The sequence below is a fragment of the Lissotriton helveticus genome, chromosome 1_1 (genome assembly GCF_964261635.1).
Source record: "Lissotriton helveticus chromosome 1_1, aLisHel1.1, whole genome shotgun sequence".
Lineage (NCBI taxonomy): Eukaryota > Metazoa > Chordata > Amphibia > Caudata > Salamandridae > Lissotriton > Lissotriton helveticus.
This window is the reverse complement of record NC_136057.1, coordinates 1,700,260,175-1,700,279,545: the sequence shown is the minus strand read 5'-3', so window position 1 is coordinate 1,700,279,545 and position 19,371 is coordinate 1,700,260,175. Positions and strand designations below refer to the sequence as shown.

The following is a 19,371-nucleotide window of genomic DNA, read 5'->3' as shown; positions in this document are numbered from 1 at the left end:
TGATCAGAGAGGGGCTTGGAGCCCGCCCATTGCATACTATTGATTGCTTCCCTATCACTCTCATTTACCTGCTTCTTATTCATGCACCAGCTTCTCAATCTTGTGTTAGTTTCTCCCGGAGAGCATTTCCACTTTACAATGTGTGTGTTTGCCTGGTGCCTCGGCTCAATGTTAGGAACTACTTTTCCTTCTGTGTAAGGATTCACGGAGAATGCATGTGTTTGTGAGCCGACTCCCTCGTGCACTTCTCCCCATCTTGTACTGTGCCTGTCCCCAGGTGCTTCTGCCCGCCCCTCCCTGTTGCGCCCCCGTGAGTTTCTCCATGTGGTGTTTACACCCTCACTGGCCCCTGTGTAGCTTCTGTGTCCCTGTCCCTCCCCGTGTTGCCACATTTTCCTGCGCCCTCTCTCGTGTTTCTTCCATGTACCCCGCCCTCCCTGTGGTGCTTCCGAATCGCCTATTGCTTTGTCCCCAGTTCCTTCCATTCCTCGATGCTTCACACCCTGCCTGCTTTAAAACATTTTTTTAAAACACTGTTGCATGTTTTGTTTTTAGTTACCGATCTGACTATGTATTTTCCAGTAATATGTCTCCAGGGCAGCAGGACTGGGGCTGCTTCTGAGTCAGGGAGGGGGGCCCAGGGAGTGATTAACAGGATGGGTAACCTGGAGAGGGAACTACCCAGGGAGTGACGTCTTGCCTAGGAGAGATAAACCAGAGAGGGAACTAACCAGGGAGTATGACAAAATGGTCAATGGAGAAGGAGCTCTTCCGGAGTGATCCGGGGGTAAGGGATCACTATCTGCGTAAATCCCTGGAAAACCCAGCCCATCGAACCCAACAAACCAAGATATCAGTCAAATCAGCTAAATTAATAGCTCTGTACCTACGACCTGGAGTATCCGGAACCACACGGTGGAGAATACAAGCTATGATCTCCTGCTCCGGACTCATCGTGACGATCACTGACTTCCTCCCGCAACAACGAGACCCAGATTGTCGATCGGTCCCCGTAGACACCCTCCTCAACCTGCGCCATCGGACCCGAGGTTTAGCAGGCCCTGCTTCACCTCGATGTGATGACTCCCGATGACCTAATGGTGACCGCTTTGCATCGGAGGTGCCCCCTATATCATGTGTGGGCTTCGTAGCTGTCTCGTCGAATCGACTGGCCTTACCGGGACCGCCTCGCATCAGAGGTTCAACGGTCTACGTGAGCTCTGCAACTAGGGTCTGCCGATTTCTCGCCGATGCAGACGCCTTTACGGGGATGACCCAGCACAGTGGGAGCCGCCCGCATCCTCTTCCCTCCGCTCGGGTCCCGAGTCGACGTCCAACTCTGGAACAAGGGGGAGTGGGCCCTCGAATCGCCCGCTGCAATGGGCTTGGCTCTAGGGGGTTCCTGATGAGCCCTGTCCATCTGAGCTGCTGCGCCGCCTCTCGGAGGGGCCCGAAAGCTCTGATCTCCATGCTGCCGACTCAGTAACAAGGTAAGGGTGTGCCCTCTCCCCGCCTGCAGCAGAGGTAATTACTCTAGACGGGTTTCTAGGGGGCCTGGCTCGTCAGAACTGCTGTGCCGCCTCGTGAAGAGGCCTGACCATCCGGAGGGCCAATGACCATCCCTGACTTCCGCTCTTCCTCTTCCCCAGACTTTCCCCGCCTTGGTACAACACAGGCTGCCTCCAGGGGTTGTCTTCTCGAGTCCGGAAACGGACTGGTTGGTCCAACGTTTACCTACACTCCCAACGGTTGCTTGTAGCCCATGAATATGACTCAGGCTGCTAATATAGCTTCATTAAGATCTGACTCTACCTTGTAGGCTTACCCTTTTCACTGCCTGGCTTGTTTCTGGCTGTAAGGTTGTTATACTACAGTTTCCTCTCTGCATAATCATAAGTTTTTCCCTCAATTTCCCTTATCTTCAGAGGAAAGGAGCTTGGGCTCTGTGCACCCCCCCCCCTTGAGTAAATTTGATGGTTGCCGGAGGCCCAGATTCTGATAACTAATAAACTGACACAGCCGCAACATTGGGAACCACAAGGAGACATATATACCCACGTTGGATTTCACACTCTGAGGGCGCAAACTCTGGTGGCAGGATATGCCCAGATGTGGGTCCCTTGCTCACTTTGCCACTGGACTCAAGCTAGCTTAATATCCCACCTTGATGCTGCAGTAAATGTTTGGTTGGACCAGAGACTTTTGCCCTGTTAACCTGAACGCTTCTTGACCTCACATTAATTGGATAATTTAATTCATATGCCAGAATATGTGCCCTCTTCTTCTTATACTTCTTCTCATTGTCGCTACCCTAGTGGCACCTTCCTCTTCCCCCACCACCCTCATCCTCCTCATTTTCCTAACATGACCACCATTTAAGTTAAGTCTGGAGTTAACGGCTTCAAAATCATTTATCCCTCTAATCTGTCCAAAGCTTCAGCAAAATGGTTCAAGCATAACACCAATTCCATAATGGTAGTTATGGGAAGCTCAAAAATGACTTCATTTTTTTACTCACGACATCCCTTCCTGGTCCACCAGCTTCTCTAACTCCTTCAAGGTCACCTCCTCCTCATCTATCCCACATGGGCAGCAGCTAAACATTTCCCCTATCCATTTGTTTTAATGGCTCACTCACTATTTCACTATATAATAATGGTACTGTCTTGACTCAAGCTAAAGACACTTGTCTCGCTCTCTTTGACCACCTCTTCCCTTCCCTACTTCCCACGTCTGCAACTGTGATATCTTTTGATTCTTTCTCTAGCTCCGCCCTTCACTCTCTATCTCCTCCCCTGACCCCCCTATACTCCAATAGGCCGCTCTCCTGGGAGGCATAGGCCGACTCTCTGCCCCCTCTTCCCCTACTCCCTCCTCTCCCATTCTTACCCCTCCCAATGTGAACTTCCCCTCAACGTGTCAGCCATACTTCTGGCTAACACTCTCCTTTGCCACTCTGCACCTTCCCGGTATTCCAATGTTACCTCCTCCCCCATAACCCTGCCCACCACCCCCTTATTTAATCCACCTTTCCTACAACCTGATCTCCCGGTTAACTTTCCATACTTTCCCCCTTTCCCCCCTTCTCTTCTTTCCTACCTGCTCTCCCCCTCTCCTTGTACCCTGAATTCTTCATAAACCCCTTTCATCTCTCTTCATCCTCTTATTCCGCCAGTAATGCTGCACAACCCTTTATCCCCCCTTGGTAATCCCTTCCTTTTCCCTCCCTCAGACCTAGCAGACACATTCTTTCTTCAACTACCCTCTAGCCCAATCCCCCCCACTCCACCTGGCACCTTTCCCCTTTCATTCACCTCTCCTAGCTTACGGGACATTTCCAGCCCCATCTCCTCTATTCTCCCCATACCTCCTGCCATTCTATGACGCCCCTCTTTCCCATCCCCGCAGTCCGCCCTCCCTCCTCGTTCTTCACCTGTCTCCTCCTAAATATGATCTGATTTATTTCCCTCTGTTCAACATCAGCAAAGATAACTCTGCTTCCACCTCAGTTGCACCGACAACCTCTGTCAACCACTATCTACCTCCACCTTTTACTCTTGCACCTTAATACCCCCCTGCACCCCCACCTCTCCCTGCCCTCCCTTGCCAATCGCACTCCCTCCTGTATCCATCGAGCCACCTAACATTCCGTGCTCAACCCTAGTCTCTCTGGAAAATAAATTAGGATTTCTCAACCCCTCTATTTCCCAGCTTGAAGCTACCATCTCACCCGTAAGCACTAAGATATCCACCTTTCCAAACAACCCAATTCCCTTGGCAAATACTCACTTTCCCAAACTCCAGAGGAGGACCTTGCTCCCGCTGCCCAAAAAAGCCAATCACAGACATTGCTAACTTACTGGTTAGTTACAAGACTTCTAACGCCAACACCCTTCCACTTTCCTCTCTCAGTAAGTCTACTCTGTACACTATTCCTACCATCTCTTCTGTCAGAACTAATCTTCAGCCTTATTCTACCCTGGCACCCTCTTACAAGAACATTATCCCTATCACCCCTAAAAGCCCAAACACCCCCGCCTCCAAAACAGTCTCGTCAGAGTTGTGCTGCTTGCTCCACAAATGCAGATCTGCAATTAAACACAAACTGGAAATTTCTGACATCATCATTCTCCAGGATCTTGACATTCTCTTCCTCACCGAGACCCGGTTCAACGGCACCTCTCATACTATGTTTGATCTTCTGTTACCCACCGACTATTCTATCTTTAGAAATGACAGAACAGACAAAGTTGGGGGAGGTGTTGCAGTTATCTTCAGAAACTCCCTTCAACTTAAGGCTTTTCCTAACAGCTCCTTCCGTACATTCGAATGCCTGTCTCTGGAGCTTCAAGCGCAACACTTCAGATTTCATGCCATGTATCACCCGCCTGGTGACTGCTCTTCCTTTTTGGAGGAACTCACTGACTTCTTCAGCAACCAATACTCTCACAGTGACAGACAGATCTTCCTGGAAGACTTCAATCATCACTGGGGCTCTTTGGAAGACTCTGCTGCCAATAAGCTTGCCACTTTTCTCTCAGCAAATTATCTGATCCAACACTGCACTGAAACAACACACTCTAAGTGCTCAATTCTGGACCTTGTTATATCTAAAGCAGACATGCTATCCCTATTCATGTAGACTGGTCTGACCACTTCCTCGTTCCCTTCTCTCTTCACCTAACACACTTTATAACTCTTGGCAAACCTAAAAGGACTACTACCTGGTTCCGTAACACTAAAAACATTGACCTTGTCACTCTTTGTGATTCTGCTATGCTTTCACTACCAAGGCAAGACCTTAACTTGGATGTCAACAATCTTACTTCCCAATGCCTCTCAGTCCTTGCAGTCGAAATTGATAATGTCGCTCCACCTCAAAGCAAAAGGAAAAGGCCTATTACTTCAGTCCCATGGTTCAATAAATCCCGTTATGAAGCAAGGAAGAACCTGAGAATCCTGGAGCAACAATGGAGACAATGTCCATCCACCACTAATCTTTCTATTCTACATTCAGCAAGATCAAAATACCACAAACACATCTTCCATGAAAAAGCATCACACTTCAGAACCCTCATCGACTCAGCTAAAAACAGACCCAAAAAACTATTTGAACTCATCAAACATCCGAACTACCCTCCCCCAACCATCAAGCCTGACGATTCTCCAGAGAAAGTAGCAGAACTCGCTATATTCTTTGATGAAAAAGTGAAATCACTGGTGAATCAGCTCATTCATCCTACCCCCCTAGAGGAGCGTAAATCCTTAGTCATTTGGCAGAACTTTGGCGTCATCTCTGGAGATGCCCTCCTCAAATGCATCCTCGAAACAAAACCCTCTAACCATTCTTTTGACCCCATCCTTAGTGACATTACCATTGATTTCTACGCCCATACTCTTTCCTACTGGACCTGTCTGGTTAACCTCTGCATCAGCCAAGGCTCCCTTCCTGTAGCCCTATAAACAGGACAGGTTACCCCACTCCGCTGATGCAAACGACCTCAACAACATCCGCCCCATCACTAACCTCCCTTTTCTTGCGAAAATCACAGAAAGATGTGTAGCGAAACAACTTTCCCTATATATTGAGGATAATAATCTTCTTGACAATTTCCAGTCTGATTTCATTCAAAACTGCAGCACTGAAACAGCCCTGCTGCAAGTGATCGACGATGTGCTGCGTATACTCAATTCAGGGAAGTCTTGCCTTCTGATTCTTCTAGATCTCTCTGCAGCCTTTGACACTGTTAATCACAACACTCTCGTTAACACTCCAACACAGAATGGGTTTGGAAGGCACAGTGCTTAAATGCTTTGCCTCATTCCTCTCGCACAGATCCCAAATGATCAAAATAGCAAGCAGTCTTTCGTCTTCATTGGCGGTAGGTCCTTGCACTCTCTTTGTTCATCTCAATTTGAAACCATTGGGAAATCTCCTAAGTAGATCTGGGATCCTTTACCATCTCCATGCGGATGACACTCAAATCTACCTTAAGGTGTCTTCGCACACAATATCTCAATCCTCAATTCTACTCTCAACTCAATTCAAAATTGGATGTTAGCTCATCAACTCATTCTGAGTCCTTCCAACACTGAATTCCTCCTCCTCTCTACCTCACTCTCTCCTCCTCCTGTTTAATCTTGGTTGGATCAGCTGAATTTACTCAACAATAAACTTATTGGTGTCAACAGCGCAATATCCCTTGGTGTCATACTTGACAAAAGGCTCAATCTACTCTCCCACATCAATTCCATTGCAAAGAATGCATAATACCAACTGTGCCTTCTCTGGGGTATTTCGACGTTTCCTTCCGGAGCAAGACCTAAAAAAACTTTGGTATCATCTCTGGTTCTCTCAAGATTGGACTACTGAAATTCTCTTCTTCCTGGCCTCCCAAATCCCACTTTTCCCTCTTAAATTCTTTCTCCATTCAGTGGCTCATTTTATATTTGGGGCCGAAAGAAGTGAGCACATCACACCCATTTTGTCTTCTCTTCGATGGCTTCCCTTTGAGGCAATATCAATCTACAAGACTGCCTGTATCACCCACAATGCCTTGCACACTTCCTCCCCTCGATACCTAGCGAATAAACTGAAAATGTCTGGAGGCTCTAGAACGTCTCATAATGGGGAAAATGTACTGCTTGAGCCCTCCACCTTCAAAAGGGAAAAATCGATGGCTCAATCCTTCTCAGGTGATGCGGTGAGAATCTGGATCTCGTTTCCTCCATTACTCCGTACCACCACCTCTACCCGGACCTTCAATACCGACCTCAAATCTCTACTCTTCCAAAGACATTTCCAGAACTAATACACCCTTTTTCATGTCCCTCAAGGAAGTTCTTTCATTATTGTAAATTTGTAATCTATGCCCGTACAATCTTCATCCTATTGTGTTTTTTGTGTGACTGCCATCTATTTTTATTTTACCTTTTTTTTTGTTTCTCGTTTGTTTCTGTAACGTGTTAATATGTAATATTCTCCTCATGTAACATACTTGGTTCTATTGTGAAGCGCTCTGACAGCTTTGGGTAAAGTCTGCGCTATATAAAAATGCCTTAAATAAATAAATAAAAACTCAGATTGGTAACTAAAAACAATAACAAAAAGTGGACGTGTCATTGTGTAGGCACACACATGCATGGTGGGCAGGTCTGTAAAATGACAAGTGAGGCTACCTAAAAGGTTTATTTTTTTGCTTTTTCTTTAACTATGCTGCCCTCTATCAAGGATATTGTGCAGCGTGGCAACAAAAAAAACATTGGCAAACATATCACAAACCTGCCGTTACTTGTTTGATGCACATCTACATTGTCAGCAAGGCTCAGGGCCTCATTGCAACTCTGTCTGGGCACCTTCTAGAGGCGCCATGTTTCTGAACCTGTTAATCCGGGGTCCGGAAACACTGGACTTGGTTCTACCAGGTGCGAATCTGCAGATGGTAAATCACAATGGCTGTGGACATGGGCTACAACCAGAGGTAAAGCATCCCACCCTCACCCACTGTGAGCAGATAACACTGCCCCAGAATGTCCCTGCCCTTCTCCCACTCCACCCCAAGCCTCACCCCCAGCACTCCGCCGCTGCCATTACCATCTTCTCAAAGCAGGTAGTAAATGGCAAGTGTTAAAGGGTGCTTAATTTGTCCCCGGAATTGAAAGTGACATGCGGAAATGTCCCAGTGTTCCTTGGTCCGCATGTTATTCCCCATTCCAGTGCCAATAACTCTTCATACTTGTTCTTTATTGCAAAGATATCAGCCAGAACGGTGCACATACATATTGCCCGCCTCCAAAGTCAACAAACAGAGCATGGACGCTGCCATGTTTGCCAGACGTTGGCCTTGGGTAGCCCAGGAAAGGCATCCTTCTTCCTCTGCTGGTTAAAAATAAAACGCGCAGCGGTAATGATGCCCCTTGGGACGCTCGCTTGTTGTGCACAGGAAGCAGCTGACACCTTAGCGGACAGCATCTCACTTTCCCTGTACGTCTTTCCTACGGAAGGGCTTTATTGCAGAGCTCACGAGCACTGGGGCCCCATCACAAAAATATCCTGGCGGTTTCCTTCTCTATTTGGAGTAGATTTTCGATTTTTTTTGCAGGAGTACTCCTGGAAATCTGCAGCAATTGTACTTGAATTCAATTTTCGTTTAAGGGAGTAAGCTCAAGCAAACACCCCAATGGGAGGACAAATGCACTTGCTAACTTTGTCCTGGGAAAAGTACTTTTTCCAATGGAGAAAACACCCCCCCCCCCCCCCGCCCCCTGCACAGCCATCAATTCTGGGCGTGTTCCCTGCCTGTTCTCACCGTTGAGAGTAATTAACTCCTGTCTTTGAACCGCACCCAGGATGAGAATGGGTCTGAAAAAAGTTTGAAAACTTTTTAACTGTATTAGGTATGCAGATTTTGGAAGGCATATTTCTTCCTTCCCAGGGAGTAAATTTAAAACACGAAAATCTTTTTCAGTGTTCAAAATCACATTTTCTGATTGTTGTAAGTATTTTTACTCTTTGGAAAAAAGATGATTTGCAAATGCAAGGTAAATATACACATACAAATAGGTTTGTGCATCCTTTCCCATGTGTGTAGCCCTGGATTTTCTGGAAGATGTATTGTGGGAAATGCAATTTTGGTTCAATGCAGATTACAATGGATGTGAAAGGAAAGCCAAGGCTGTTCTATTGACAGGGAAATATATAGTGACGGCATTTTAACAGTCACGCCCAGAAGTCTCTGACCATGGAACTTTTAACGTTAAAAACCTTCAGAAACATTTGCGGCATGTTCAGGAGACTCACAATTGGTGATGACGCCGCCGATGGGTTCCCCTTTGAAGTCAAACTCAATATCCATGTATTTTCCCTAAAGGATGAAAAAGAAGAGCTTTTAATCAATAGCAAAACTGTGGTTTAGTGATATCAGGTTCTGATTGGCTACCAATGCTGCTGATCTTTGGGTGGAAATCAGCTAATTGGCCTCACAACTAGGGTGGGGAAAAGTTGTGAAACTTCACATTCTCCAACTTAATTAGGCTGTTGATAGATCTTTCAAATTTTGTGAACTTGAAGATATTTTTTACAAAGTAGATCAATATAACCTACCAAAAACGATTTTTGGGAAAAGTTTCACAAAATCACCATTATCAAGAGTTTTTTGCATCAAAAATACATTTTTGCAGTAAAAATCTTCCACAAACTTTTTTAGCAGGAAGCTTAACTACCCTATGAACAGCAAAAGAAATGCACAGCAAAATTATGATTTTGCACAGTCCTATACCTAAAATTATGCTTGGAGGCAAATGTCTACTTGGCCTACATGGCGGGAAAGCAACACGGGGGCAAGGTTGGGGGGCCAGAAGCAACACAGGGGTGCTGGTGGGAGAAGCGACATGGAGGGCGTGGTGGGGGAAACATATGACAAAGATAACGAGAGAGAGGGCAAAGATGGGCGCAAACATGTGAAAGAGAGCAATGTGGAGCAGGCAAGGGAGAATCACACAGTCGAGAAAGCAATCAAGGGGATGGGGGAGTACACGAGAGCGAGTGCAATGTGGAAGGGGTGGAAAGAACCACATGGGCATCAGAAAGAAACACAGACTGCAGGGGGATAGAAAAGTATGCAACGGAGATCATTGGAAAACATATGCAATCCCATGGAGTGCTTAACCAAAAAGAAAACAAGCATTGGCAAAGGCAACAGGTTTCATCTTTGGGACCTATTGGCTTTGCCAATGATTTTTCGTTAAAGCTGTAGAGTATCCCTTATGTTGTGCAACATGGCTAATGAAGAAACAACAAAAATCATGATGAGCCAGCCTCGTTGTTTTATGGGTGTGAGCAAGCATGCAAAATAACACAAGCTATTTCATTTTCGGATTGGTAAATTTAAAAAAAAGCGCATAAGCATTTTTAATTTTTTTTCTGAAAGTGGGTGGGATAAGCAATACTGGAAGCAACATGTAAGAGAGGAACATGGAGCTTGGGAGGAAGAGAAGCACATGGATTCAGAAAGGAAAGAGGAGCTGTGGGTGAGAGAAGCACACGGTTAGAGAGAAGAACCCAGGGGGGAAGCACACTGGGCGAGTACAACACAGAAGAGGGCAGTGGAGACATTTGCAGGTGAGAGCAAAGCACTACAGAGGAGGCAAGGTGGGGTGTGCAGAAAAGTACACAAGGGAGACAGCTGGAAAATGCATGCACTCTCATGCAGTGCTCAACCAAAGTTTGAAAAGTAGTGCCATAAAGGTAAGCAGTGCAAGGACACATGTAATCAGATTATGCTCTAGAGGAAGGACAAAAACAATGAGAGGAAGGAAATCCTGCACAAGCTGATAAATAAAAAGCAAGCAAATGAAAGCTACAATTAAGCCAACCACTGGTAAGCAAGGAGTTGGCACTAAGCCCACTGTAAGCTGACAAAAGGTTGTTTCGCAAACGGTCAGCCTGTGCTATCCAATAATCAAGGTCTAAAATCCTACTGTCTCACATGCTCCAGCAAATGATCTGATTAATCCTACTAGTTCTGGCGACAGAACTACCTTCTGATGACATTTCACACAAAACCCTGCTTACTATGGAGTGAATGTCAACAACAGTACATGAGGTGTTAATGTTGAAGGACCAGCCACACACTCAAGACCATTTATGTTTAACAATCAAAAGTGAAGGACACCCAGTTGTTTCCGCTCTCACAATGAGTGTGGCAAAGACCTGATCAATTTACAAGTTTAAGTTTATTTCACCGGCAAGGTAAGAGAAGCTATTTCAGATCTACAATCGAGGTGCCCAGGCTCAATATACTAAGAGGTGGGTGTGCAGACATAATATTGAGTTGGAAATTTTGAACTACAGAAACATCGAATCCTAAATATCGTCAGTGAGAAATATCAACAGCAAGAATATCATGGTCAAGAATATCGATTTGAAAGTAAGAAATATCGTTTTTTAAAATATAGAAATCAATAATGTAATTTGCAAAAATATAGTTGTTTAAAATATTGATTTTTTAATTAGGGTTATGTATTTTAGTATATATTTTAAAAGTATATGATGTATTTTTTGTATAAGTATTGTTTATATCTTTTATGTATGTGTTACATTTTTAGTAGTTAGTTCAGTAGCAGGTTGTGGGTTTATAGGGGTAAAGGGTGGGAAGTAATTTAATTATAATGTATTATTAATATATTACTAAGTAATATTAATTAATGAATTGGAAAATAAATATGGAAATTGTGTAATTAATTTTAGGTGTGGGTTGTTGGGTTTATAGGGGTAAAGGGTGGGATGTAATTTATTTTTAATTATTAATAATTAGTTGTTAATTATAACTAATTAATGAATTGAAGAGTAAATATGGAAATTGTGTAATTCATTTTAGGTGCGGGTTGTGGGGTTTATAGGGGTAAAGCTTTGGAAGCAATTTATTTTCAATACATTATTAATGTGTTGTTAATTAATATGAATTAATTGAAAATTAAATATGAAAATTGTGTAATTAATTTTAGGGGCAGGTTGTGGGGTTTATAGGGGTAAAGGTGGGAAGTAATGTATTTTTAATTATTAATAATTCGTTGTTAATTATTACTAATTAATTTATTGATTATCAAATATGGAAATGGTGTAATTAATTTTATGTGCAGGTTGTGGGGTTTATAGGAGGGTGGGAAGTAATTTATTTTTAATTAATGAATAAATAATTTTTAATTATTATCAATAATTCATTGAAAATTAAATATGTAAATTTTGTAATTACTTTTAGGTGTGGGTTGTGGGGTTTATAGGGTTAAAAGGTTGGAAGTAATTTATTTTTAATTAATAATTAGTTGTTAATTAATATTATTTCATTAGTTGAAAATTAAATATGGGAATTGTGTAATTAATTTTAGGTGTGGGTTGTGGGGTTTATAGGGGTAAAGGGTGGGAAGTTAATTTGTATGTGTTTTAATTTGTTTTTGAATTATTAATATTTATTTAATTAATAATTAATTATTTTAATTATGGAAGTACCATTTTATTTTTTAATAAAGATGTAGGATGTACCTTATTTGGTGTTATAGGGTATAATGTAATATAAAATAAATGTATGTAATAATGTTTTTGTTTATAAATAATTTTAACTAAAAATGTTTGAATAATATTTTTATATTTTATTTAATATGATATTTGTAGGTATTTGTGATATGTATTTAACAATAGAATATGTTTTCTTTTATTTATAATATTAAATGTATTTGTATTTTAATTTTTAACATATTTATATATTTTTTTAATTCATTTTATTTTTGCAATTTTTTTTATGTTGATATTTTGTTTTTTTAAATTTTGAATTGACTATAGTGGGAATAGTCATTTTTATCCCTCCACAATCCAACACTTTCCATACTGTTACAATCACTGGAGTGGGAATAGTCATGTTTACCCCTCCGCTATCCAACACTTTTCCTACTGTGGCACTCATTAGAGTGGGAATAGTAATTTTTACCCCGCCGTTATCCAACACTTTCCCTACTGTTGCACTGACTGGAGTGGCAATAGTAATTTTTACCCCTCTGCTATCCAACACTTTTCCTACTGTTGCACTAATTGGAGTGGGAATAGTAATTTGTAGCCCTCCGCTATCCAACACTTTCCCTACTGTTACACTTACTGGAGTGGGAATAGTAATTTTACCTCCCTGCTATCCAACACTTTCTCTACTGTTGCACTGACTGGAGTGGGAATAGTAATTTTTACCCCTCCGCTATCCAACACTTTCCCTACTGTTGCACTGACTGGAGTGGGAGTAGTAATTTTTACCCCTCCGCTATCCAACACTTTCCCTACTCTTGCACGTATTGGAGCGGGAATAGTAATTTTTAGCCCTCCGCTATCCAACACTTTCTCTACTGTAGCACTCATTGAAGTGGGAATAGTAATTTGTACCCCTCTGTTATCCAACACTTTCCCTACTGTTGTACTCACTGGAGTGGGAATAGTCATTTTTACCCCTGTGCTATCCAACACTTTCCCTACTATTGCACCCATTGGAGTGGGAATAGTAATTTTTACCCCTCCGCTATCCAACACTTTCCCTGCTGTTGCACTAATCAGAGTGGGAATAGTCATTTTTACCCCTCCGCTATCCAACAGTTTCCCTACTGTTACACTCACTGGAGTGGAAATAGTAATTGTTACCTCTCCACCATCCAACACTTTCCATACTGTTGCACTGACTGGAGTGGGAAAAGTAATTTGTACCCCTCCGTTATCCAACACTTTCCCTACTGTTGCATTGACGGGAGTGGAAAATGTAAGTTTAAATATTTTTAAATAGTTTAATGTTTTAATTAATAATAGAATGTTTTTTACATACATTTTGGGGTCGATTCCGATTCAGGGAAACGAATCCGTACGACGATTCGTATTCGTAGCCGTTTCCGTACGAATCCGTCCGAATCGCGTAGTACGATACGTTGCGAGAAAATACGTCCAAATCATTGCGAACCGTATGAAAATGAAGGGTAGATCCGTACGACATCGACCCGCACAGTAAACCGTACGATTCGTAAACATGCCGTACGACCCACCAAGTACGATCCGGACCGGGGAATGAGTATGCGATTCGTACGGTAAACGTCGCGTATGAGCAATTCGTACGGAGGGCAACAGTATCACATAAGCACCATACCCCTAAAATCAAGGGGTGAACACACAGGTGTACGCACCGTACACCTACGACCTTGGGGTGTACGAACCGTACCCCTACGGTCCGTACACCTACGATCATGGGGTGTACGCACGGGGACATACACACCGTACCCCTGAAATCCAGGGGTGTACGCACCGTACCCCGATGCACCGTACCCCTGCAATCATGGGGTGTACGCACCGTCCCCGGGGGGGTCCGTTTCGTACGCATTTCGAGGCAAAATCTGCTTTTACGGACGTTTTAAGCTCCCGTAGAAAAAGAGTCGTCAGGAGTGTTGTCGATACGATTTGTACTTGCTGGGTCAGAAAATGCTGCTTCGATCCGTACAGACATCGCGTACTGCGCCTTCCGAATGCGATTCGTACGTATTAGTGAGTTGTACGGTCTTCCGTACGATTCGTACGGAGGACTGCTTTGGGTACACATCGTACGTACGGGTAGGGTTCTGCATACGATTCGTACGGGAAAAAAGCTCCGTACGGCTATTCGGAGGGCATTTTACCAAATCGGAATCGGCCCCTTTATGTTACTGATATATATATATATATATATATGCGGACTTGTAACAACAGGTTTAAAAGGGTCGGGACTTACCAGCAGAGTGTTGAATCACTCGTGGAGGCTTTGGGCGCTGACGAAGGCTACCATCTGCCAAAAATGCATTCGCCATTTACCGCAATTAAAAGCCTCCAACTGTTTCCCCTTGGGTCTCTGCTCTTTTTCTTTGGGAAGGAGTTCTGCTGCATATATACATATATATGTTTTTTGAATCCGAATAGAGGAGATGCTGGAATTGATATCAGCGCGTTCCCTATGACGCGCAGGCAGGACCCTTTCCAACAAGCGGCCAAGGTTACATGGGAACTTTGGATGATTTTAACCGTGGTAGCGGAATGATTACCTGGCCCTCCACCATATCCTCTGCAGAGTCACATATGACTACAAACAACGAACTGGCATCAGAGTCAGAGACGCTTTCACTGGAAATCACGTCTCGAGAGAACTTTTCCGAACACAGAGGTTGGTGGATGAAAGTATGGGGCATGAAGATTTGTGAAATAATTTTGAATAATGTTAAGAACATCACGTATCCCACCACACTGCACGGAAGCCTCACTTTGCAGCATTTTGGGACTGGTAGTCCCTTGTTAATTGTAAAGGACAGCGTGAAGTGCAGGGGAGCCAACCACCACTGTGTAAGGCGGAGCCAATTAGAATTAAGAGTGGGAGAAGAGATGTCGGGACATTCAGCATTTGAAATAGGCGTATTGCCGAAACCGGTCATGCTAGCCTGACAATAAAGATTTGAAAAGAACGAAGCCCCGCTGTGTCCTGTTTTTCGAATCCGAATGGAGGAGATGCTGGAATTGATATCAGCGCGATCCCTATGACGCGCAGACAGGACCCTTTCCAACAAGCGGCCAAGGTTACATGGGAACTTTGGATGATTTTAACCGTGGTAGCGGAATGATTACCTGGCCCTCCACCGTATCCTCTGCAGAGTCACATATTGACTACAAACAACGAACTGGCATCAGAGTCAGAGACGCTTTCACTGGAAATCACATCTCGAGAGAACTTTTTCGAACACAGAGGTTGGTGGATGAAAGTATGGGGCATGAAGATTTGTGAAATAATTTTGAATAATGTTAAGAACATCACGTATCCCACCACACTGCACGGAAGCCTCACTTTGCAGCATTATGGGACTGGTAGTCCCTTGTTAATTGCAAAGGACAGCGTGAAGTGCAGGGGAGCCAACCACCACTGTGTAAGGCGGAGCCAATTAGAATTAAGAGTGGGAGAAGAGATGTCGGGACATTCAGCATTTGAAAAAGGCGTATTGCCGAAACCGGTCATGCTAGCCTGACAATAAAGATTTGAAAAGAACGAAGCCCCGCTGTGTCCTGTTTTTCGAATCCGAATGGAGGAGATGCTGGAATTGATATCAGCGCGTTCCCTATGACGCGCAGGCAGGACCCTTTCCAACAAGCGGCCAAGGTTACATGGGAACTTTGGATGATTTTAACCGTGGTAGCGGAATGATTACCTGGCCCTCCACCGTATCCTCTGCAGAGTCACATATTGACTACAAACAACGAACTGGCATCAGAGTCAGAGACGCTTTCACTGGAAATCACATCTCGAGAGAACTTTTTCGAACACAGAGGTTGGTGGATGAAAGTATGGGGCATGAAGATTTTTGAAATAATTTTGAATAATGTTAAGAACATCACGTATCCCACCACACTGCACGGAAGCCTCACTTTGCAGCATTATGGGACTGGTAGTCCCTTGTTAATTGCAAAGGACAGCGTGAAGTGCAGGGGAGCCAACCACCACTGTGTAAGGCGGAGCCAATTAGAATTAAGAGTGGGAGAAGAGATGTCGGGACATTCAGCATTTGAAAAAGGCGTATTGCCGAAACCGGTCATGCTAGCCTGACAATAAAGATTTGAAAAGAACGAAGCCCCGCTGTGTCCTGTTTTTCGAATCCGAATGGAGGAGATGCTGGAATTGATATCAGCGCGTTCCCTATGACGCGCAGGCAGGACCCTTTCCAACAAGTGGCCAAGGTTACATGGGAACTTTGGATGATTTTAACCGTGGTAGCGGAATGATTACCTGGCCCTCCACCGTATCCTCTACAGAGTCACATATGACTACAAACAACGAACTGGCATCAGAGTCAGAGACGCTTTCACTGGAAATCACGTCTCGAGAGAACTTTTTCGAACACAGAGGTTGGTGGATGAAAGTATGGGGCATGAAGATTTGTGAAATAATTTTGAATAATGTTAAGAACATCACGTATCCCACCACACTGCACGGAAGCCTCACTTTGCAGCATTATGGGACTGATAGTCCCTTGTTAATTGCAAAGGACAGCGTGAAGTGCAGGGGAGCCAACCACCACTGTGTAAGGCGGAGCCAATTAGAATTAAGAGTGGGAGAAGAGATGTCGGGACATTCAGCATTTGAAAATAGGCGTATTGCCGAAACCGGTCATGCTAGCCTGACAATAAAGATTTGAAAAGAACGAAGCCCCGCTGTGTCCTATTTTTCGAATCCGAATGGAGGAGATGCTGGAATTGATATCAGCGCGTTCCCTATGACGCGCAGGCAGGACCCTTTCCAACAAGCGGCCAAGGTTACATGGGAACTTTGGATGATTTTAACCGTGGTAGCGGAATGATTACTTGGCCCTCCACCGTATCCTCTGCAGAGTCACATATGACTACAAACAACGAACTGGCATCAGAGTCAGAGACGCTTTCACTGGAAATCACGTCTCGAGAGAACTTTTTCGATCACAGAGGTTGGTGGATGAAAGTATGGGGCATGAAGATTTGTGAAATAATTTTGAATAATGTTAAGAACATCACGTATCCCACCACACTGCACGGAAGCCTCACTTTGCAGCATTATGGGACTGGTAGTCCCTTGTTAATTGCAAAGGACAGCGTGAAGTGCAGGGGAGCCAACCACCACTGTGTAAGGCGGAGCCAATTAGAATTAAGAGTGGGAGAAGAGATGTCGGGACATTCAGCATTTGAAATAGGCGTATTGCCGAAACCGGTCATGCTAGCCTGACAATAAAGATTTGAAAAGAACGAAGCCCCGCTGTGTCCTGTTTTTCGAATCCGAATGGAGGAGAGGCTGGAATTGATATATATATATATATATATATATATATATATATATATATATATATATATATATATATATATATATATATATATATATATATATATATAAAAATGTATTTGTTACATTTGTATATAATTTTAAAATTATAAAAGAAATTTAAATTAATAGTTTATTAATTGTTTTAGAGTAAATATAAATAATAATTATTATATGTGTGTTTTAAGTTTTTTAGGTTAAGTTCATTTGTTATTTTTGTTTAAATGTACTTTAAATACATTTATTTATTTTAAATAAAGCCTAATTGTAATATATTTAACATTTTATTATGTGTATATATATATATATATATATTTATGTCATTGATATTTTTTCCCATATTTTTGTACTTACCTTTATAAATATAGGGTGCTGTTATTTTTTACCTTTATATTTATGACTCAATATTGTGGTATGGGGATGTTTTGGGTGTCGATGTTTTGTCAGTGAACAGGACCAGAAGCTACTCCCACAGACTTCTGGGATGTACTCGTGGAGTTGGGAGAGTCGTAAACCTAGTTGTTAACTCTTTAACAACAATTCAATTGTTCAATTGAAATTCATCCCGGAGAGCCCTACTATATCCAATTTTGCTCTTTTGATGTATGAGACTTTCAGTGAAATAACCTCTGTGCACTACAGAACAGAATGAATTAACAAAGAGAATGGAGCTAGAAACAAATAATTCACAGTTCCATTTCCAGGTTATCAAGCACACCCATGGAACAAGACACCAGTAGCGGCTGGTATGTCCCAAAGATGAGCGCACATAAAAAATAAAAGGCCCTTGGCTTTTATACTAGTGCAATGTCCTCCTCGATCCTTCTCTCCTCGAGGCAGGCAGGCTCCCAACTCCTAAGCCATTCCTGGTGCTGCTCTCATGCATATTAAGCTTGCAAACACAGCACCCCCCCAAGTCAGCACCTGGTGCGGTGGCACCGGCCACACTGCTCTTGAGCCGACACTTTCCCATAGTGGTTAGGCCACTACAGCCAAATCAGATTGTCTAGGGACCCCTTCCCCCGAAAAGAGAACAACTCGCCCGCCACCCAATCCAGTGGGCCGGATCTATTATTTTGCAGCGGCCCGCAGTGAATGCTGTCTGGGTCATAAGCCCACTATGGTTTATGACTCTGTTTGTAGCTATACTCCCATCACTGGCGCTATCTAAATTGAATGCCATCGACCAATCGGAGGTCAGGCCTGGGACTCCAAATTCACCCCATGAAGCGACGTTCAAGGAGGCATGTAATTGGATCCCACCTCCAATTTAATGATAAATGCATCTCAAACTGTTATCCATATCGCCTGCCTGCTCTGCCTACACATGCTGCTCTGCTGCCGCCCACTTTTTCAGATCTCTTAGCCATTGTGTCACCGATGCGAGATTTGGTGCCTTCCAGGACTTCGCAATACAGTGGTTGTATATTATTAGTGCCAGGTTAACCAACTTGCACTCCAGTTTATTCTTTTTGGGCCTGGCTATCCACCCCAAAAGGCAGAGACCAGGGATCAAAGACAGTTCTTTTCCCATCAAGCCAGACAACTTCAATAGTACTTCTCGCCAAGCTTTCACCAACTCGGGGCACTCCCACTCCATGTGCGCCTCAGGTGCACCACAAATGAGACACTGAGAGGGCATGTTCAGGAACATATGTCCGATGTGCTTTGGGGAAAAGTAAGTTTTATGCAGGTAATTGAACTGAATAAATTTGAACCTGGCTGGCGTTACGAGAGACCTGGCTGGTGTTTGCCTAAGTAGCAAACCTCCGTTCATCCGTGATCTTGCAGTTGAGGCATTGCACACATTTGTCTCTAATGTCCTTACAGGGACGCAACAGCTGTGACTGCTGGCAAGAACAGAGAGTTGTGATAGCTTTACACATATTGCCATGTGTTAGTAGGCACTGCAGTGTATCATTAATAGGCGGCTCTGACTGGCCCCACAGGGATTGCAGTCAGTGTGCCAGCACGGTGTATGCCAGGAACTGGCCAA

The 19,371-nt window shown here is 43.7% G+C and overlaps 1 protein-coding gene across 5 annotated transcripts in view; it reads right to left on the bottom strand.

The window, feature by feature from the left end:
• The window catches only part of MYO1A (myosin IA), a 388,633-nt gene that overhangs the window by 221,020 nt on the left and 148,242 nt on the right, over positions 1-19,371 (bottom strand). For all 5 annotated transcript variants that reach the window (XM_078689001.1, XM_078689003.1, XM_078689002.1 and 2 more), the window contains exon 7: positions 8,801-8,864. In XM_078689001.1, coding sequence (XP_078545127.1) covers positions 8,801-8,864 — 64 coding nt within the window. The remainder of the gene's footprint in view (positions 1-8,800; positions 8,865-19,371) is intronic.